At 41.6% G+C, this 21,935-nt stretch overlaps 2 protein-coding genes and 1 long non-coding RNA gene across 3 annotated transcripts in view; 2 read left to right on the top strand and 1 right to left on the bottom strand.

Moving 5' to 3' along the window:
- LOC141758696 (uncharacterized) overlaps positions 1–4,161 on the top strand; it is a 56,005-nt gene extending 51,844 nt beyond the window's left edge. Inside the window, exons 2-3 of the long non-coding RNA XR_012591921.1 lie at positions 3,410–3,604; positions 4,088–4,161. This is a non-coding gene — a long non-coding RNA (uncharacterized LOC141758696). The remainder of the gene's footprint in view (positions 1–3,409; positions 3,605–4,087) is intronic.
- A 4,586-nt stretch (positions 4,162–8,747) lies between these two features.
- LOC141758120 (solute carrier family 2, facilitated glucose transporter member 11-like) lies at positions 8,748–13,870 on the bottom strand. Its single transcript, XM_074619237.1, has 3 exons — positions 12,122–13,870; positions 9,089–9,227; positions 8,748–8,975 (listed from the first exon to the last, which is right to left on the bottom strand). The coding sequence occupies exons 1-3, from the start codon at positions 13,674–13,676 to the stop codon at positions 8,972–8,974; spliced, it is 1,698 nt and encodes a 565-aa protein (XP_074475338.1). The 5' UTR covers positions 13,677–13,870; the 3' UTR covers positions 8,748–8,971.
- Positions 13,871–14,141: 271 nt separating this feature from the next.
- LOC141758122 (uncharacterized) lies at positions 14,142–20,855 on the top strand. The gene is made up of 7 exons (XM_074619239.1): positions 14,142–14,239; positions 16,183–16,329; positions 16,598–16,774; positions 16,956–17,058; positions 19,022–19,175; positions 19,347–19,485; positions 19,943–20,855. Coding segments are annotated over exons 1-7 (822 nt in total). The 5' UTR covers positions 14,142–14,237; the 3' UTR covers positions 20,043–20,855.
- Positions 20,856–21,935: the final 1,080 nt, after the last annotated feature.

Raw genomic sequence — 21,935 nt, 5'->3', positions numbered from 1 at the left:
CAGATGCTGCAAACACCTCCCCGTTCATGTGAACGCGCTCACGACCAGATTGAGAAACCCTGGGTTGATTTACCGAGTTGATAACCACCGTCGTAGGACCGCTTAGCCTGATCTCGTTTGTTAGGCTTAGTTGAGCCACATAACGAGAAGATACCCTGGGTATGTTGAACTGGCTTCGTAGTACAGGCCTCAGGCGATTCACACCTCTAAATTATCTTGGTGACCCAAAGAAAAGAAAAGAATATCCGGACTTTTATAAATAATTTGTGGCACCACAACGCTTGTTGGAGCTCATTTGAAATCCTCAAGGAAAATTTTGTCTGTACTCACCGTTCCTTGGAACTCAGCAAACAGTCTTTATAAGACCTGTTCAGCGGTGAGTTGTGCGATGAAGAAACCCGCTCTGGTTCCCCTGGTATGCAGCTGCTAGTCCTGGGCTCCTCTACTGCAGCAGTATTCACAAACACTAATGAACTTCTATCTTTTAATTATAAATGTCCATATCATTACATGTGTCAGTGTCTGTCCATACTCACTCTGAAGCTCTGTGGCTAAAGGGTTTCCCCCAGTCGGTCTCTCTCCTCCCAGCTAGCTAGGCTGCTAGCATTAGCCAACTAGAAGAGCACTCGGAGAGCGCAGAACTCCGCCAATGCAGCTCTCATGTACTTCACTGTCTGGGCTCTTTTTAGTCCCGCCTCTCTGATTGGCTAATAACAAATTGACACCTGGCCAACCAATACACACAGAGACATATGACCTGAGAGGTTCAAGGGGCTACAAAAAACAAAGGACATTTCAACATCTTACCAAACTATACATTTAATTGAACCAATATTTTAAAATATACTGTATATTTGTCAATGGAAAAACATATCAAAGAAACAATATGCAAACAGAATTGGGAGGGTACCACATGTACATTTTGGACTGCTAATAATTTGGGGTTGCAGTTATTTTGTTTGCGTTTTTATTAGCAGACAAAATTAGCCCAATAGATTGTCATAGTGATTGAAGGAATAGCTCAACAAAGTGGGAAATATACTTATGTGGGAAATATACTGCATGTGATTATCATAAAGTGGGCATGTCTGTAAAGGGGAGACTCGTGGGTACCCATAGAACCCATTTTCATTCACATATCTGGAGGTCAGAGGTCAAGGGACCCCTTTGAAAGTAAGTTTGGAGCGTTATTTACCCTCTTTATCAACAAGCATGGTACCAATGGATTCATCAGGTTTTCTAGTTTCATACGATACCAGTATCTTCACTGTAGCTTTAAACCTGAGCCTGCTACAACCTAAAAATCACAATTTGTATTAAAGAAATTGCGTTAAAGGAATTAGAGGCGTTAAAATTAATTTGCGTTAACTAGTTAATATTGCGTTAATTTTGACAGCCCTTAAAAATATGAATTCCTTATCTTTAAAACACAGATGGATTTCAATCTTCTCATTTCGCTCTTGGGACAGAAAGCAAATAAACAAATAAATATAGCCTAATCGACAATTATTTTTCACGGTGGATTTTTCCTTTAAACCATGAATTAAAATGCATTAGTATGTTCTTTATAAATCATTCTAGAAAGGAAACGGCACCGCCAGACCATCATGTGGCACTAAATCTCAGCGAATCCAGGATAATCCAGTACCAATTAAAGTGATAACATACTAGTGGAAATTGCTCTACAATAAAAGTGTAATGAACTTTAGGTTATCCATTATATATGAGTTGGACAACACCTATTGAACCATGTCCAGTTTTTAATAAAAAGGCTGATGGCCCGCTGTTTTTTTGTTCTCAGCTATTAAATAAATAACATGCAGAAACATGTGTCTCTCCCTGTTTCCTCCTTCCTAAGACAAAAGGTCAAACCGTAATAAGTTTCTCCATGCTATCTGCTCATATCGGAGGTATACAGGCCAGCCTGCGTTGCAGACAATGGTGATGATGGTGATGAGGCTCTCTGGCAAGTCCACTGTGTCCTGCTCTCTGCTTCATAATAGCATCATCAGCCTGCTTTGTTGCCAAGGGACAATACAGAGACAACAAAGCCTTTATTATAAACATATTCATATACACAACACTCAAGAGGCGGTGAGACAAAAGCATATGATATTGTTTTCTGTCTTTCTGCAGTTTTTTTTTGTTTTTTTTGGTGCCCATGTTATCATGTTACAGCCCACTTTCCCTGGTAACATCCTCTCATGTCTTCATAGAAACTAACAGGAAGTGCAAATTAAAAAGGTAAGGCTCTCAACTCCCCCAGTATTTCTGCACTCCACTTCTGGTTGCCAAAGGAAACCCGCTCTCTTCATCTGATGAGGAAGATGCACAAAAAAAAGAAAGAAGAAGCAGCAGGTTGAAACACGTCCTTTCTCTCGTCTTTTATCAACCACTTCTCCAAGCTCCCCCGACTTTCACCTAAAAAAGACCAAAGACACTGGAGCACCACTTGGGACCAGGAGCGTTCGGAGCGGAAAGAAATGAACAGGTGCGCCTCTTTGAACACGTACGACTAAAATACATTCATAAAAGCTGAATGTGACTCTTTCTTGTAAGATGTATGAAGCTCAGATCAAGCTGTCAGTCAAACATGATACAGTATTGTCTGCCATCTCCAACACTATGACAAAACCATTCATCCATTTAAAAAAAATGGTAGCTTATAGGCCAATGTCCTATTTAACCCTCTGAGATCACACCGACTTTACTGTCTTTCAGAGACTGTAGCAGCTTCAGTTTTAAAGCTAGAGTGAAGGTGCTAATATCATATGAAACTAGAAAACCTAAGGGATCCATTTGTACCATGTCATACTAGCTGGCATAGCCATGGCCACCTCTGACCTCAAGATATGTGACTGAAAATGGGTTCTATGGGTACCCACGAGTCTTCCCTTTACAGACATGCCCACTTTATGATAATCACATGCAGTTTTTTGCCTGCAGTATAACTGTGTTATTTTTCACCGTTTCTTAAAATGGTGTTGTAACCAAGTCTAAATATGCCTCTAACAATAACTAAAAAAAATAAATCTCAAGGTCTGGGATTACCACAGTAAATCTTAAAGTGATATCCTGGTTCGAGGATAAAGACAATGTATTTACACTGAATATCTAATTGGTCTTTGGCTGTAGATAATGATTGACTTCACTCAGAAATAATACACAGACACACAATCATTCTTTTTCTGTAACAATATTACTGAAAATTTCAACAATCAACCCCCACATTAACTCAGAATGAAAAATAATAACAAATGAATAAATACAATTAAAATAAAAAATCTAGCCAGAAGATGTTGAAGTTTTGCTGCAGCTTTAGTCTCTTAATTTAGTTGTGCACAACTACAGTCCTTATTTTAGTTTAGTCCAAAAGTCATTTTAGAGGTGGTCTTCCCAATCCCAAAAGATGGAAAGATCTTACTGGTGCAATAGTAGGAATGAAAGCCAAGTCCTGCTCAGACCTGGAGTCCAGAATCCAGATCTGCAATCCAGCAGCCACGGTCGCTCCTGGCTTTAGGAGTCTATGTAGAGTGGAACGGCTCCTCTCCTCCTTCACACCACCACACCTCTCTCAATGTCAGGGCTATTTCAACAGAATAAAGTTTTCAGACACCACGTTGTAATATCCCCAGGTCTGGATCTTATGTTCCTTTTCTTACAGAGAGCTAACTTATCGTCTTCTCCCTCTACAGCATGCAGCGAAAAGAAAACACACCGCGCAGCTCTTAGCTACAAACAGGCTAGACTCCAACACATTACACCTTCATACATGTGAGCTAAAAGTCAAACTTAACCACGGTAAAATCATTAAACACTGGCCACAGAACTATAAAATCTTAACTAATAGTATGCAACAACAGTTAGCATAAATGTCATACATTGAAAGACAACACACACACACACACACACACACACGCACACACACACACACACACACACACACACACACACTATCTCCAAGACGAGCGGTGCGGCTGATCTGAGCGTTTGTATTCACTACTATTGTACGGTAACATTTAGTTTTAAACTAAAAAAATGACAGTTAAACAAGAAATATGAGCTTACCTATTTCAACAGAATAAAGTTTTCAGACACCACGTTGTAATATCCCCAGGTCTGGCTCTTATGTTCCTTTTCGTACAGAGAGCTAGCTTCTCGTCAAACAAATGACTCAAGCAAAACAAAGTGGCTTAGCCTGGTCTATCTGTGTCTGATTAGGCAGTGAGATAGAAAACTCATAAATCAGTTCAACACCTTTCTTCCAAACTTAAATTCAAGCAAGCTTGTAAAATTAAACTACATGTCACATTATGATAATTATGATTATGATGATAATGTTGATGAAGATTTTGAGTGGGTTACATTGTGTTTGAATATTTTTACATAATAGGGTCCCTAAACAGTCTTTGCATTACATAAATTGGGTATCACTGTAAAGCTGAGACTCTTAAGGATCCAATGAGCCCAACTGTATTCATGTGTGATGATGTTAGTCCCCATAGTAGCCATTTCATTGTATTGAGACCATTTTTTAAAATCTTCACCTCACTGTATAAAATGACCTGTGGTGACCTCTAGGATAATCACAGCCTCATGAAACCTTACAACCACAAACTAGAGACCTAGAGCATTCAGAGGATGGATGGCTTTCCTAGCTAGATTGACAATAAGAGGGTTTCTGAGCCGTTTCCAGAACAGAAGTGCTCGCCATCTAATGGCAAACAAAATTCTGCAATTCTTGCAGAAATCTCCAAATGTCAAAAGTTTTTGATACCAAATCACAGCATGGCTTTTTCTATGGTGTTCCTCGAGGTCTTGGTGTCTTACTGTGGTATTTTGGAGGGATTATTGATAATTTTTTATCAATTCTCGATTGGTAAAAAATGGTTAAATTTAGCACCAAATCTGTGTAACAAATGGTATCAACCCAAAAATGTTTGCAACAACTTATGAGACATAATAGAGCATGGGGATGGCCATCATATACTTCTATCATCATGTTCTAAACCTTTATACATTCTCACAATATATTTTAATTAATTAATTAATTAATCGTCTGCAGTCATTGCGAGCTATGGAGCAGAGCGATTCGGCCTGGAGAAGGAGAAGACCGGCAAGGCACCTTTACATCATGAATCGAAGAGCAGGAAAGATCCATCAGCTGCGACAAGAACCGCAGAGTACAAGAGCGCAGAGGAGGAGGAGAAACCACCACTTGCTGAGCTCCATAACATCCTCAGGAGGAAGCTCATGACCCAGCAGAGGGGCAGAGTGGCATAGGAGACGGGGCAGAGAGAGAGAGCCAGGAAGCGAGCTGCTTTTATAGCTAACCCCTTTGGTTTCACGAAGGAGTTGCTTGGCAGCAAGCGCAGTGGACTCTTCACATGCACTGAGGAGGAAGTAGATCAATTTCTCCACGCCACCATGCATGATCCCATGAGATACCAGGACTTGGGACACCAAAGAACCCCCTGCTTGACCAACCAGCCCCAGAAGTCAACTTTGACATGTGGGAAACAAGCCTGAAAGAGATGCAGGAGGTTGTGAAAGCAGCCAGAGCCAGCTCAGCCTCCTGGACCAAGCAGAGTACCTTACAAGGTCTACAAACGCTGTCCAGAGCTACTCCAACTTCTCTGGAAGCTCCTGCGAACAATTTGGCGCAGAGGGATCATGGCCAAGCAGTTGAAGTATGCTGAAGGGGTGTGGATTCCCAAGGAAAGGAACTCCACAGACAATTGAGCAGTTTAGATATCTATGTACATGCAGCATCAGCCTCACGTATCCAGCCGGAGAGCAGACGGTCCGCCAGGCAAATTATCACGGGAGTAAAGTAAAAAACAAAACAGAAATTTAACTAACGTTAGTCTAAAGTAGTTTTAAAATGTTTTTCCGTATGTTTTCATGTATGAAAAGACCCCAAATGACCACTGTAGGTGGACTACTTGATTACTATGAGCAGACTATTTAACAGCGTTTGTAGAGGAATGATTCTGTCCCAAGCTGTTTGATCACTATCAGCTGTTTGATCACTATCAACTGTTTGATCATTATCAGCTGTTTGATCACTATCAACTGTTTGATCATTATCAGCTGTTTGATCACTATCAACTGTTTGATCATTATCAGCTGTTTGATCACTATCAGCTGTTTGATCACTATCAGCGGTTGATCTCTGTATTATTGCTCTACTGTTTATACTGAAAATGAGGACAGAAGCGTTTAAATCACGGTTCATTTAATTTGAATAGAAGTTGGTTTATTATATTTTGTGTTAAATATTTCACTGCCTTGTATCTTGAGAACTGAATCAGCAGGTCCTGAAGTTGCACTTTTTATTATTTTCAAATAAAAGGTATATGTATTTCCCATTAATTGTTGTTTACTTGTTTATATCCATAATTCATTTATCCCTGATTCCCTTACTAGAAAAACTCTGCATTGTCCAGTATCAGCTATTTATTTCACAGTCACACTGACTGAATTTTTGGCAAAAAAAGTTACCGTATCGATTTCAAATCATTGAATCGTATCATAACCTATCGCTCTAGATGAGCCAAATATCGTCCTTGAATCGTATCGGAACCATGGAAATCGTATCGTATTGTTGTAAAAACGTACCGTTACACCCCTAGAATGTAAACTTAAAGGTCCCATATTGTAAAAAGTGAGATTTTCATTCTTTCATATTATAAAGCAGGTTTAAGTGATATATAAATACTGTGAAAGTATCAAAACGCTCAATCCACAGATAAATATACACAGCCCGTATTCAGAAACTGTGCATTTGAAACAAGCCATCAAGATTTCTGTCCATTTGTGATGTCACAAATATTTAGACAATTTCACAGTTTTAAATGTAAACATTCTAAATGTGTCCCTGTTTATTTCCTGTTGCAGTGTATGTGAATGACATCAGCTGACAGGAAGCAAACATGGACCCAAACTGTTTCCTAGCAACACAGTTATGTTGCCAAAAAAGGGAAAAAGTCCAGAGGGCTCGGAAGTTCAAATCAGTGTGATGAAGGTGCCATTTGGTGGGTTACACAAAGGATAAAAAGGGGGAGTACAAGGCACTCTTCTAGAAAAAAAGAGTGCCTTGGACTCCCCCCTTTTTTGAACAGTTATGTTGCCATTCCAATGAAATGTGCTAAAACGGAGTGTTTCTGATAGAGGGTGAATACAGGTATATTCAGACAGACAGTATGAGGAAAATAATGTGTTGTTTGAACATTACAGCATGTAAACATGTTATAGTAGAAACCCAAAATACAAGTATGAACCTGAAGATGAGCATGATATGTCCCCTTTAAAGAACAGCCGTTACTGTGAACCTCTGCACATGAGGCAGATAGAATGGAACTGTTTCCAGAATTTTTATGTTTGATGTAATATTTTAGTCGATATAAGAATTGAAAATTCATCCATTTATTCATTTGGGAAAAAATCCATATTCATAAGAACAAATTGTAAGGAACCAACTTTCCTGCACTTTATTAATGAATTGGAACAATATACTGTAGCTGTTGTAGCTGAAAGATCCGGACCATTTTTACTGCCATTTCCACATCACCGTATATTATCTTGAATAGGTAAACCAGCCAATTTGAAGATCACAACTTTGATTAATGCGTGTTATTGAAAACACATACACATGTTAAAGCAGCAGTGGGTAGAAAGTGAGCAAATATGATTAAAAAAAGGTATTTTTATAAAACGGTCACTATATCCTGACAGTAGTGCATGAAACAGGTAATCTGAAAAAAAAATGTGCCTCTGTGTCCTCCGGTGCTCTTAATGGCATCTGCAAGATTTCACAGACCGGAGGAAAACAACCAATCAGAGCCGAGCTGGAGCCTTGCCATCTCTGAGCAACTGTCAATCACTATGAACTCTGATCAAACGGTCAAACTAGGTAGCACTGATCAAATATGAATCAATATTCTGTTACTATAATGTTTATTTCTCTCCTCAAATGTTTTCAGAAACATCTTGTAGTGTACTGTTTAGCTGTAAAATGAGAAAGTTTGTGCCGCACTCCACCACTGGGCTCAGACGTTTCCCATTCTCAAAGAAATGGAGATTGGAGAGAGAGCGTAGGTAATAAATGTCATGCTGGATCTCCCCCCCGGTTAGAACGGTGAGTCATTGTTTTCACTGTATGTGAAATCTGTCCTTAGATGACATCCACTTATTGCATCTCTGGAGTGTAACATTGACCGGTTTTGCAGGTATAGAGAATCTCTTTTGACGCCTTTATCTCAAAATCTTTCCGCAACTTCAACAGGAGCACTATTTTTGGCTGTTTGCTTTACCAGAAACTACTAATGGATTTTGGAGGCCGAATTGAAGGCTGGCGAGAGCAGAAATATTCGGTTTTGCTGTTGCGATTGCAGCAGAAACGCTTTTTGCTCGGATTCCTAGTGTTTTTACATCAATTCTGACTCACAAAACCTATATGTGTCGGGGCACACACTTGAATATAAATCCCATTTTTCAATCATATATCAAAACAGCTAGGAGACGTTGCTCAATTATGCTTAAATGATGCAATAGAGTCCAATGAACTTGCCTCCAACCCCATAAATAAACAGCATCACTCATACGGTTTTAATGGGAGTGGGAAGGATTAAAGTGCAGAGGAGCGAAGGGAACCAAAGTAATGTGATTAAATGTAATTAAGAAAGCAGTTGGCTCAGACAGGCGTAATCAGTCAATCTAACAGAATCACAGAGAAGACGACGGTGTAGGTCAGCACTTTGATTTTTTCTTTTATTGTTGTACATTTCTCATTCAATAAATACCATTGAATAAATAATTTGAATGTGCAAAATATAGATTCCTACAAAATAAAGCCTGAGGACCATACACAGTCCTTATCATCATCGAGGATTGTCATGCTTTGAAAAGACAGCGTCATACAATAACAATATTTCATTCAGCATCTTTGACGTGCTACAGCAGCGGGTTGTTACCTGAAATACAGCAAGAAAAGTTTTCAGGGAATAAGAGAGGGGTGATTTGGATTACTAGCACCTTGAATATACAATAATAAATATATGCTGCATCTTGAATCAATCTAACTTACTTATTTAAGTTACGGGAGAGGTCGTGACAGATGGTCAACAGGAGGCTTGCAGGGTTTGTGAGCTGACAGATGTTGGATTTAAAAGTGTCATCTTCGCTTGGTGTTACAGCTGTGGGTCGTTTTGATATTAAACAGCTTCCTATTTGAGTAGAGAGAGGAGAACAAGCAAAGACGGATAACAGTGGCGACATCTACTGGCTGCTTGGCAGCGCTGCATTCATATTATAGGGCTGCCCCCCTCTTAATCCATTAGTCATTTTTCTCTTAGTCGATGAAGATTTCCTTCGTAAGTAGTTGTTTTTAAGCTTTTTTCATGCTGAATGACTCATTTCCAAAAGCACATCTCTGGTAAACACAAGATTTAAAGTGGTGCTTTTCTGTGAATCTTTGTGGAGAAACTCAGTTTTACAGATCTGTCGATGAAATCGACGAATCGATTAGTTGGCAAAATCGTATGAGTGTTAGTCGACTAAGAATTTCTTTGGTTGAGGACAGCCCTTATTCATAATTTCATTGCACACAGAAAACATTTCAAGAGTAGTAAATGGAACCATTCTGTTAGTAGCACTAATACAATACCTAGGGTGGGAGTCCAACTAACATGCATACAGTCCATTTGATGCATAAATAATTAAAAAAAAAAAACTTACAGTTACAATAAATTACAGAGGCTTGTAGTCCTGTGAAAATAACTGAATAGAACATATCACTAAACCTGCCAGAGTTTTGAGAGGCAATATTCCCACTTTGAATCACTGAACGGTAAAATGAAACAAGTATGGATCAGTGGAGTGAATAGACGCGTCAACAAAACAGAGTATATCATCAGATTACACAATAAACAAGCACTGTTATCTACCCAGTGCAGACGTGTTGAGTGAGTGGCTAATCCTTTAATACACACAATTCAAATCATCACCCACTCGACAGCGAACACCTCTATTATTGCCAAGAGCGCTGCTGATTGACTGCTTCACTGATGCTGGAACCACACAGTGCTTCCATAAAGTGTTATCTTGGATTTCACAAAGGTACCATAATTCAAAATGTTGATCAAAACTATGGTATAAAGTCATGTTTATGTTTATGAGGGAGAGGAAAAAGAATAATGATAAGCAAAGAAAAGAAGTTGATTGGGGTATTATGAAGAGTGAATTTTTTTTTTGGGGAATGTTTCTCTTCAATTCATAATGTTCATCACGCTGCTTTTGCTTTCTGATTTACGCGGGGGTGTACTGAATGAAAGGGGGATGGGACCGATTTAAAGAGGACCTATTATGCTCATTTTCAGGTGCATACTTGTGTTTTAGGTTTCTACTAGAACATGTTTACATGCTTTAATGTAAAAAAATAAGCTTTATTTTTCTATTACTAGCTGTGCTCCAGCACCTCTTTTCACCCTCCAGCTGGGACCACAAATGTGTTACTTGGTGACATCACTACATTACGGAACATAAGGCAGACTCTGTTTGGCGTGGACTTTGGGCTTTGTAACTTTGCACACCTTTTACATGCACAAAAAAACGATATAAAACACTAGGGCTGTCAAAGTTAATGCAATTTTTTAACGGCACTAATTTCTTCAACTCATTAACACAACTTGTGATTCTTAGGTTGTAGCTCAGTTTTAAAGCTGGAATACTGGTGTGAAACTATAAAACCTGAGGAATCTATTGGTAACAACCAGGTCGTACTAGCTTGTCGCGAAGGATTCTAAATAACGCTCCAAACTTGCGCTAAATTTTGGCGGGGAAAAATTGCACGGATATTTTCAAAGAGGTCCCTTGACCTCTGACCTCCAGATATGTGAATGAAAATGGGTTCTATGGGTACCCACGAGTCTCCCCTTTACATACATGCCCACTTTATGATAATCACATGCAGTTTGGGGCAAGTCATAGTCAAGTCAGCACACTGACAGCTGTTGTTGCCTGTTTGCCAAGTTATGATTTGAGCATATTTTGTATGCTAAATGCAGTACCTGTGAGGGTTTCTGGACAATATTTGTCATTGTTTTGTGTTGTTAATTGATTTCCAATAATAAATATATACATACATTTGTATAAAGCAAGCATATTTGTCCACTAAGAGTATTAAATACTTGACAAATCTCCCTTTAAGGTACATTTTGAACAGATAAAAAACGTGTGATTAATTTGTGATTAATTGTGATTAATACTGATTGATGAAAAGCACAAAAGCATAATAGGTCCTCTTTAAAAAAATCCAGTATTTTACTTTCACTAGAGATTCAGTGGACATTTATACAGTATATGCTACTCTTGGTAAGGCAGTTATTCAGCTTACAGTTACACTGCAATGCTACGAAAGAGCCTTCTTGTAGAGAAAAGATCATCGTGTCATCTATTAACAGAGAAGTCTACGAAAGAGCATCATGTGTTCTTTTAAATCGCAAGTTAACGCTCGCTTGAGTAAGTTCAACACGTTCTAATACTTTCTAGTGACGTCGATCATGAAACCAGAATTAAATTAAATAGTCAGTCATTACACAGAGATCGTCTTTCATAAATAGGACACTTATGATTTCACCTATGGAGTAATCTATCCAACACTGACTATGTTTACATGCACACAATATTCCAGTTTTTGCCCTTATTCCGAAATAGACAATATTCCTACTAAGTTGTTTGGCTAATGAAAATGAATATTCCACTAATATTCCCGTTAACATGCAGCTGTGCATACTCTGATTAAAGTAACCGCTGGAGGACTTGTTGGACATTGCGAGCACAGCCTCCCTCTTTCATTCCTCCAACCATGCGGAATAAGGCCTAATTAAGAATATCCAAACAGGATATGCTGTTTACTTGACACGTATCAGATCGTCATATTCAGAATAATAGTGGAATATTCATGTGCATGTAAACGTAGTCGGTGAAAGTGCATAAAGAGGCCACAAAGGCACTGTTTCATTTTTACTATTACTAGAGGATGTCAAATTTCAGTCCCGATTCTTATGGTCAGGTTCAGGGTCAGTTTCTTGAGTAAGGGTGTTGAAGGAGCAGGCTTTACCCAGATGGTAGTCCTTCCTAATGGGCTCATCCATCTGCACGTCTGACCTCTCCTTCTTCACGCCGTTCTTCCTATCGAACTCCGCCGTGATCTCCGCCAGCGTCTTGCCCTTAGTCTCTGGTAAGGTGAGCCCCAAAAACACCGCAGACACCACGCACACGGCCGAGAACGGCAGGAAGCAGAAGTTCCCCAGGCTTTTGACGATGAAGGGGAACAGCATCCCCACCGAGAATAGGCTGATCCACATGAACGAGCCGGCCACCATGTACGCCGCCGGCCGAGCCGCCTGGTCGAAGATCTCAGTCGGTAGGATCCCCGTCACCCCTGCGGGACCCAAGCCGAAGCTGAGGATGTAGGCGAACACGCACGCCATGCTGAGGTAGGCCATCCCGGCCACCCCGCAGCTCTGGAGGGTAAGAGCTACAGTGAAGACCACGGACCAGCAAGACATTAGACTGTACCCTCCCACGAGAAGGTACCTGCGGCCAACGCGTTCAATCAGCAGATTACTCAGTATGGACGCGGTCAGCTCAGACGCCCCCGTACCTATGGTGACATATTGGATCTGCTGCGGGGGGATCCCTGCCGCGAGAAAGATGTAATACGCGTAGAAGTAGATGGAGTCATTGCCGCAGAGCATCATGGCACTGCTGGCACCCATGACCGTTCGGAGCTGGGATCGCAGGTCGCGATCCTTGAACAAGGACCAGGGCGTCTTGGCATTAGTTGTGGATCCCGAAATCAAGGCTGCGGATTTTTGCAGCTCCTGCTCCTGAAGCATCTCCTCCATCTCCGAGGCAGGAGCCTCCCCACCGCGGAGCCTCCTGAGGGCCTGGAGGCACGCTTCCCTGTCCCCCCGGTCGATGAGGAGGTACCTGGGGCTCTCTGGGAACCACGGTAGGGTGAGGAGCTGGATCAACGCGGGCAAAGCGTTACTAGCCAGCAAGTAGTGCCAATGGGGCTCTGCGCCCATGATCTCGGTGATTCCCACAACCTGACCCAAGAAGATCCCGAATGCGGTGAAGACAGCGGAGGAAAAGGCCACGGCACCCCGGAGGTGTGTGGGGGCGCTTTCCCCAAAGTACATCGGCTGGACGTTCATACTGACGCCTGAGTTCATCCCCACCAGGAAGCGAGCGAGGATGATCATCTCGAAGGATCTCGCCACCCTGCACAACAGCACGAGTACAGCACCCACAAACAGGAAGGAGTTGTTCAGGAGCAGTGAGTTCTTCCTGCCAAAGTGGACTGCCAGGGGCCCCGCTAGCAGGGCTCCCAGCAGACCCCCCAATGAGAAGACGGACACGATGAGAGTCCACATCAGGGTCAACTGAGGACTCTCCAACCCAACGCCCCAGCGCTCCACGTAGGTGTCATTGATGAAGCTCTGGATGTAGGTGGTGGGAGAGTTGATGATGGAGATGTTGTAGCCGTACTGGAAGGTGCCTCCGATGGCGGCAGAGCACACGGTCAAGGCCAGCGTGCAGTCGCCGCCGCCCCCGCCGCTGGTGGGTTTGCTGCTGGTCTCCTCCACTGGCTCTACCGAGGAGCTCATCTGAAGCCTGGCTGTCCCAGAGGAGAAGCAGACGTGTGTGTCCCTCCCTCCGTGTCATTTAAGTCCAAAGCACTCCCGTTAGCTCATATATACCGTGAGCTTAATATTTACCTTTCTTGTTTAATAACATATGACACATGGAAAGCATCCGTGGTGTTCTGTAACCAAGCTAACGGTCGGAAACGGACATTCTCGTCTGAAAGCCGGCTGATAATGTGTGTATTTATCTTTACCTTCATTTAACCTGTCAGGCAGTTGCTTGCCAATCGCCCCGGCAGCAACACGCCAGCAAATTGCACCACCAAGCCAATAGGAAAAGTTCAAATTGTAATTTTAGAGCATATATTTGCGTTGACTATCACTATCATTAAGTAGACATAAAAATGTATATATAATTCGCCAAAAATAGACAAAAAAATATCCTGACAACCCAAACTGAGGGTATTAGCTACCCGCATTTCTCTGCCTGTGTTTTGATTGGTTTACAGCTTCCTCAAACATTACGTCATCTCCGTGCGACTACTAGTGTCGCGGGTAGCTGGAAAAGCTGTGGGTAAAGCGATGTAAGTAACTAAACGCAGCCAGCCAGCGTTGCTTACTTCAATTAAAATGTTCATGCATGGCCAATAAATAGCAACGCAGTAACGTCAAAGTCGTACTAAGTTCAGTATTTTGTTTTTTTAATACGCGCATTTGAATCTGAGCGCGACACAACAAGTCCATATTAGCTCACATGCTAATGCTAACATGGTTCTGAGCTGATCTCCGTTAACCGGGTTATTCCGCTGTTTATTCCAGCAGGGGACTCTAGAGCAACCACTTGAAGGACATCTACAGCCATTTGTGTCTTTTCAGTATAAAGTGATGTATTTGCGTTTCATCTCCCTTATTGAGTCATTTCTGGGACATTGAATGAGTAAACTGAGCATTCAAGTAGCTCAGTTATTATTATTATTATTATTATTATTATTATTATTATTATTAAGGAGGCATTTTATTTTATAGAATTATGTGGCGGTACTGCAGAAGTCTGAAAACCAGTTCCCATCCACATAATAATACAAAATAAAATGCCTCCTTAATAATAATAATAATAATTAACAAATGCCTCTACAATAACAAACAATTAAGGAAACTGAAATATTGTTTTTCCTTTTACCCTCCTTTAAAGATTCCCCAAATGAAATAGACTAAAATAAATGGGTATAAAGGGTTTCAGTGAAAATGCCAGCACTGACTGAGTGTGGTGCACATTATTAGAATATTTGAGTTGTTTTCAGTTGCAATGGACTGAAATTAATTAGCATACGTACTTAAATGCCTTGAATGTCAACTGATTTCTCACTTTATATCTGTTTTTATTTTTTTCTCCAAATTAAACCCATGTTTGTATGTTTAGCAGAAGAAGAAAGGCACTTTCTTTTCAATTGTTTCACTCTGTTATATTTTCACATTATACGGTACACACAGCCCCGAAATACACACACATGCACAAACAGGACCTATATACATGCATTGCATTAATGGAGAGATGTCAGAGCGAGGGGTCTGCCCCCTTCCAGGTGACCTTCCAGGTTTTGGTGCCTTGCTCAAGGGCACCTTAGAGGCAAACTGGCATCTCTCCAGAAACCAGTTCACACTCAGTACTTGGTCCATGTGGGGATTTGAACCAGCGGCCCTATGGACTGAGCGACTGCCGCCCCTTAAGCACAAATGTAAACAATCTAACATTTCATTGCTCATTGTTTCAAAAGTAAATATTTTTACATTATTACTGCCGTACACGAATACCTCTGCGTTTAAATCTGAGATAGTAACTTGTAAGATTAATATGGATGCACCGATCTGACTTTTTCAGTACCGATGACGATACCTGGGCTTAGGATATCAGCCGATACTGAGTACCGATCCGATGCTAGTGTATAAATAATAAGCTGTATTTTTCACTGTGTGGAAATGACTAAGATCATTCTTTTATGTGTAAGGCAACATCAGGCTTGACTTAATCATTGTTTTCTTAACTTTGCGAAACAAAATGTGACCATAAATACATAGATAGCAATTTATTTAATTGTTCTTTATTATTAAAATAATAAATCGTAACAACAACTTGGTAAAAACAATCTTAAAAATTAAACAGTAATTACAATCCACGTGTAAACCTTTTTAATGCAGCAACAAATTGGTCAAAACTTAAACGGGAATTAAAATTCCAGTATATAATGTGTATAGTATATAAATATAGAATTGAATTGAATAGATCGGCCCCATTGTCATCGTTATCCGATCCAGCTATTTGAGTCAGTATCGGCCTGATATCTGATCCAGTATCGTTATCAGTGCATACCTACTGCTAACTAACAGTCTGTTTGGGAGTTTTGATGTTGCTGTTTGCAAACACCAGATACATTAGATGCCCACTCAAAATGTTAGATTTCACGTCTGCTCGGTGTTCTCCAATGCCTTTTAAATCCTGACTTTTGTTTACTTTTTTCTCCTCCAACAGGGCGCCATCCCCAACAAAGAGGAAAGAGGATGACAAGAGTAAACCTCGAGGAAAGGAGAAGTCGGGAGCCACGAAAGAAGGAGCTGACAAAGACCGGGGCCGAGACAAGAACCGCACGCGGCGCAGTGCTTCCAGTGGGAGCAGCAGGTTAGAGTCTGTTCTCATAGAATAACACTGCATGCTGAACTCTCATTTTTCCATATCAATTCATTTTTCATAGGATGAAAAGGAAATCATTGTCTCTTTGTCAATATCTAGCTGCACTGTATTGTGTTTTGTGCTCTGACTTTGACACAAGGTCACAGTAGTGTTTATCCTTTTTATTTACGTTGGACGGTGGAAGATAAATAGTTCAAGTTCACGCCACAAACTGGTTCATCCACTTCTTCCCATCCTAAAACCTGCTGTTGTTTAGGTCAAGCTCCAGCTCCAGCAGCAGCTCGGGCTCCAGCTCAGGCTCCTCCAGCGGCTCCAGCTCCTCCGCCTCCAGCCACTCGGGCTCCTCCAGTTCCCGCTCCTCTTCGTCCTCCTCCTCCTCCTCACCGAGCCCCAGCCGCCAGCGCCACAACAACAGACGACGCTCCCGCTCAAAGTACGGAATTAGTCACTACGCTTGTTCTAATATATAACTGAGGAATGTATAAATGTCTCACACTGCAGTTAGGGAACACTAGTAATGTTGGTGGAAGGAAAATGAATTAAAACATGACGTTCTGGGTGAGAGCAGCTCATTAATGACTACAATATTAACCGAAATGTAAATGTCACTCAAGGTCAAAGTCAGCAAAGAAGGATGACCGGGACCGACGGCGTAGGAGCCCCACGCCCAAACCCACCAAGGTCTACCTGGGCCGGCTGACAAGAAACGTTATCAAGGTGAATGCTTTACTACACTGCTGACTTTGAGGCATATCTCTATGAGCGAGATGCTGCAGCTGTTTTGTGATGCTTCACTGACTAAATGTTGTTTGGGGATCAGATAAACGTAGTGCAGGTTTTGCTGCTTTTACCAGAGCATTTGAAAATGACGACACACCACCAGTAACCGGGCAGTCCAGCATAAAACAAACTTGAAGAATCAGTGCCTGTGTTCATATTAGGGGTGAGGGAAAAAAATTAATTCACCTTTGTATCGCTATTTTTATTTTTTACGATTTTGAAATCAATTTTAATGCCAGAATCGATATATTTGCTTCATTTGAGTCGATGCGGAGGTAGAAGGAAGTTACCGCTTTTATTGTTGTAGTCTGAGTAACGTGACGTCATATCCGTTCAGTAGCCGTCAACCAAAACAAACCGCAGTCGGCCCCAGCGAGCCAAAACGAAAAAGCAGAACACGGCGGAAGGTCTGCGTGGATACGACCTGCACTCTCACATGTTAAATCCAGCGTGGTAAACACTACACATCCAGTAAAGTAAGGAAACACTTTGGGTTTCACACATTGCCAGGAAAAGCAGAGTTAGACATCACGGCTAAAGCTGCATGCTAACTCTGTCACAGACAGGGAACGCTATCGTATCTTGATAGTATTGAACCGGGAGATAGGTGAATTGTCCCAGCTCTAGTCCATATAGCATTTCTTTCTGGTAGAAAAGCAGCCACAGGGTGCTGGGGAGCACTTCATCCCAGCGTTTCATAGAAAAAGCGCTCCGAGCACTTTTTTTTATGTTTTTACGACAACAATATCTTGACAACATATCACCAACGTTGTATGATATACTAGCATCGCCCCTTTTGTTTTTTTATAATCCATTTGGGCTACTATCTATTTGTTTGACATTGTTTTTTCACCATGAGCACCAACCGGAGGATGCGTGCCCTGTATGGATGAGCTTGTCACCGCTCAATCTGACAGCCGTAGAACAAGGAAGACAATCAGTCGGAGATACTTTGCATGGCGATAATAGCACACAACACTCACCAGCAACAGTCACTGTCCGCCCGGCCGATCTGCTTCCACAAATGGGCTTTTTGGTCTTTGTTATGGTAATGTCTGTCTGACATATAAAGGTCAGGATAGATAGACGCGGCCAAAACAAGCTCCAGTTGCTATGGTGACATCACCAGTTAACTTTACCAAAGATTTTCAACTAGAAGCGCTGGGAGCGGCGGCACAAAAAAAGGCGGAGGAAAAAAAGACTGGCGCTTTTTCTCTCCTCATTGGGGAACAATTGAAACGCTGACGCTCAAACAAAAACGCTCTATGGACACAGGCCCTAAGATGCTTTCACCGCTTGCAGTGACCTCACTTCTTCATCTTTACTTTAAGTTGATGGGGAAAGTGAGGTTAAATTATTTTGCAGGAGCTGAGTATTTGATTTAGAGTCGTGGAAGGGAGCCAACAGGAAGCAATTAGCGACACAGTATAAGAGAAGGAGAACAGAGGGAATCCATTGTGTGATGTTTGCAGGCTCCATTACCTTGTTTGTACATGAGCATAATTGAATTGCGGGTGTAATTACAAAAGAAAAGTCTGATGAATAGCTCAGCTCTGTTACTTGAGTTATGTAATAATTATTAGTAATTCCCTTCATCTGTTTATAATGAAATGGTTAGGCACGCTTGTAATTATTCTTATCATCCTTAGCAGAATAATTATTTATATTCTATTTGGAAACTTTAGTTAAGAAGAGTTTTCAGATGGGAACATTTTGAAGCTTGGCTTTACAATTTGAAATCTACCTGAACCCGTTCTGATGTGGTATGAATTCCCTTTGTACTCGGGAGCTGAAATGTTTTCTACTTCCAGAGAAAAGAGAGATAGAATGAGGATCCTGTTTACATAAATGTGCCTAGATGTGGCAAATTCCAAAGTGTTCTCTGTCGTGCCTTTTGAAGGAACACATCCAGGAGATCTTCTCCACTTACGGCAAGATCAAGATGATCGACTTGCCCATGAACCGCATCCACCCACACCTGTCCAAAGGCTACGCCTACGTGGAGTTTGAGACACCCGAGGAGGCAGAGAAGGCGCTGAAACACATGGACGGAGGTAGGAGGATGCGGAGGAGCGAAAGTGGATAGATTACGGTGTAGATGAGACTGGAGGCTGCACACTGTTTGTTTGTTTGTGGCACAATGTCTCAAATTACTCCGTTTTAATTCTGTTAAAATGCCAAAACCTTCAATATTCTTGCCTTCCCCGGATGTTTTTTTCTCTCAGGTCAGATCGATGGTCAGGAGATCACAGTCACAGCCGTGCTGACTCCCACCGTGCGCCCTCCCCCCCGCAGGCTGTCCCCTCCCCGCAGGATGCCGCCTCCACCACCGATGTGGCGACCTCCACCTCGAATGAGGAGAAGGTGAGCAGGATGTGATGAGCCCCGGTGCTGGAAATGATGCAGCAGTGCTTGGTTAGGGGAAACAAATAATGCTGATGATCCCTCAACTGTTACTCTCATAGACCCCTTTCCTGTTGGGCGGAGCGTAGGTGAAGGCAGAATAATTCTCTGAACACGTTAGTTAACGCTGGCTGGCAAGTTTTGTTGGCTTTTTCGATGTGGGACTTTAGCCCACTGTTAATGTTTACCTCCAGTCTTTCCTTTGCTTTGCCTCCAGCTAAGACCGTGACGTAATCATGACGTCGGCTGTAAAAGGGTCAATACAGGCTCTATGCTTACTGTCGGTTGCTATGACATTCAAAATCCATAGGTGTTTCTTTTTTTACTCTTGTTCTTTCCGGCCGTTCTCTGTCTTTCACCGTCACTCTGCCTGTTTTCTCACTCTGTCGTGCTCTCTTTTTCTCTCTCTCCCTCCTAGGTCTCGGTCTCCACGGCGGCGCTCTCCAGTACGTCGCAGATCTCGATCGCCCGGCCGCCGCCGTCACCGGTCACGCTCCAGTTCCAACTCGTCCCGCTAGTGAAAATGAAAACTCCTCCCCTCTGGATCCACTCCTCTGCTGTGTCCTCAGTGTGACCAAAACATTACGGTTAATCATAAGCCATTTAAGTGATGAGAGCGTGTACACTCAAGTCATTACTGTGCTCCCCGAGTAAATTATCTTGGAAAAACAGGTGAACAGAAACAGACTTGATCGTGTCATGACGACCTACCGTCGTATATTGACGTCAAGTCAGCATGGAGCAAATCATCTACTGGGGTCACATGATTGATTGTAGTGTCTGCGTTCTCATCACTGAAACAGTAAGTTAACCAATGACGTTAAAACAGTCTTAAATTAATCCGACAGTCACAATATGGCAACCAGTGTCCTCTGAAACCCATTTGGCAGAGCCCAGATGTTCTCTTTTATATCTGTCCAGTGTAAAAAAATTACTGAATTACAGATTTTAAATGGTGCTACTGGTCATAATTTAGGTTTAAATCAGTATTGTGTTTTAAAACCCACTCCTGTAAACCTCTTCATTTGCGACGGATTCTTGCGGTAAATTACAATTTACAAGGGCAGCTATACAAGTGAAATAGCAGTTAGTATGTGTCAGCTTCAATAGGAATCTAAAAATGACATATAGTCACTATTACATTGTCAGTACAGAGAGGTCGGGGGGTCAATTTCTGTTCAGATTTTTTTATGTGTCACACTGTGATCTTCTGATCCAGATACTTTTGTGGTTTTTAGTTTGACTTGTTTCTCCCTTAAATCTTTTTTCATGTAGCTGGCCGAGTGTTATTAAACTTGACAATAAAGTTCATGATTTGATCTGTAAAAAAACCCCATTTTTGTCTGTCAGTGACTCAAATAGATTAAACCTTTATTAAAGTCAGGATCTACTTCATCCAGTCACAATGACATCTGGTGAGCAATGAGGGGTGTGTGTCCCTACGTGTCCAAAGTTCAAGAATATGGGAGCCACTGCCCTAAAGTGTCTTGAAGGTCTTCAGCATCATCAGATTCTCTTTATACCACAACAACAAGGGCATAGCTTTGGTATAGGGACACCACTGGGGCTTGGAGCAATGATTTTAGTGCCTTTTAAACTGGGTGCTTTTTTATGTTGACTGGTCTAAAATTTAGACAGTTTGTCTACACAAAGACAACAGTTTCAGAGATATTGGTAGCTGCAGGCAATCAGGAGACACTCGTAAGCCCCGGTAAAATATTTGAGTTTAGTCATGTGTAATCCGTTCCTCAAAACAAATCAAACACGAGTTGCTGTAAACAAACCTACGCCCTTGTACCACAAAAACGGTATTAGTTTTAAAACGACAGCCCTCTGGGTGCTCTCGTGAAAGGCCTCTCCATCTCAAAGTCCTGGGCTGAAATTTCAGTCCCAGTCCTCCCCTGCTCAGGGTACAGTTGTTATATATAAAACAAATTTGTTGGTCTCTTATCTGTCTTTTCAACCTTATAGTTTTATTACTGTGAGTGACCAAAATAAGTCTGGAGAACACACTCTTACTTTGACATTTACAGCTGAAAGAAACGTGGCAAGGAAAGTGTCTTTATATTCATGTTTTCTTTTCCACACTCTTTTTATGTCTTTTTTTTTTTTTTAAACCTGTCCATGGACAATACTCTACGTCTAACTATGGGACAGAACATTCGCTGGGTTGGTTTGGCCCAACCAGAAGTGACACGAGAGGGTGGAGCTAAGTACAACCGAACACTGAATAAGACATTTTTAGGCGACCAAAATGTTACAATCAACTTTCACAAAGCTGTGGTAGCGACCTGTCAATCACAAGTTAGCCCCACCCTAAAGCATCCCCTGCTTTATGGTCTATTTGACTCTAAATGGGACCATAATTTACTAAATGAACATCATGCTGTATTGAAGAAGACTTGAAACTA

This window comes from Sebastes fasciatus, chromosome 20, assembly GCF_043250625.1.
Source record: "Sebastes fasciatus isolate fSebFas1 chromosome 20, fSebFas1.pri, whole genome shotgun sequence".
Classification (NCBI taxonomy): domain Eukaryota; kingdom Metazoa; phylum Chordata; class Actinopteri; order Perciformes; family Sebastidae; genus Sebastes; species Sebastes fasciatus.
Note: the sequence above shows the minus strand (reverse complement) of the source record. Positions and strands in the feature narration are given on the sequence as shown.

What these genes read in the sequence shown, in the direction of transcription:
- LOC141758122 (XM_074619239.1), top strand. An exon ending in GCTGAAACACATGGACGGAG is followed by an intron (nt 19,176 to 19,346) that starts GTAGGAGGATGC and finishes TTTTTCTCTCAG; the next exon opens with GTCAGATCGATGGTCAGGAG. An exon ending in CCACCTCGAATGAGGAGAAG is followed by an intron (nt 19,486 to 19,942) that starts GTGAGCAGGATG and finishes TCTCCCTCCTAG; the next exon opens with GTCTCGGTCTCCACGGCGGC.
- LOC141758120 (XM_074619237.1), bottom strand. Translation starts at nt 13,676, where the DNA reads ATGAGCTCCTCGGTAGAGCCAGTGGAGGAGACCAGCAGCAAACCCACC. An exon ending in TAGGAAGGACTACCATCTGG is followed by an intron (nt 9,228 to 12,121) that starts GTAAAGCCTGCT and finishes CTACTCAAATAG; the next exon opens with GAAGCTGTTTAATATCAAAA.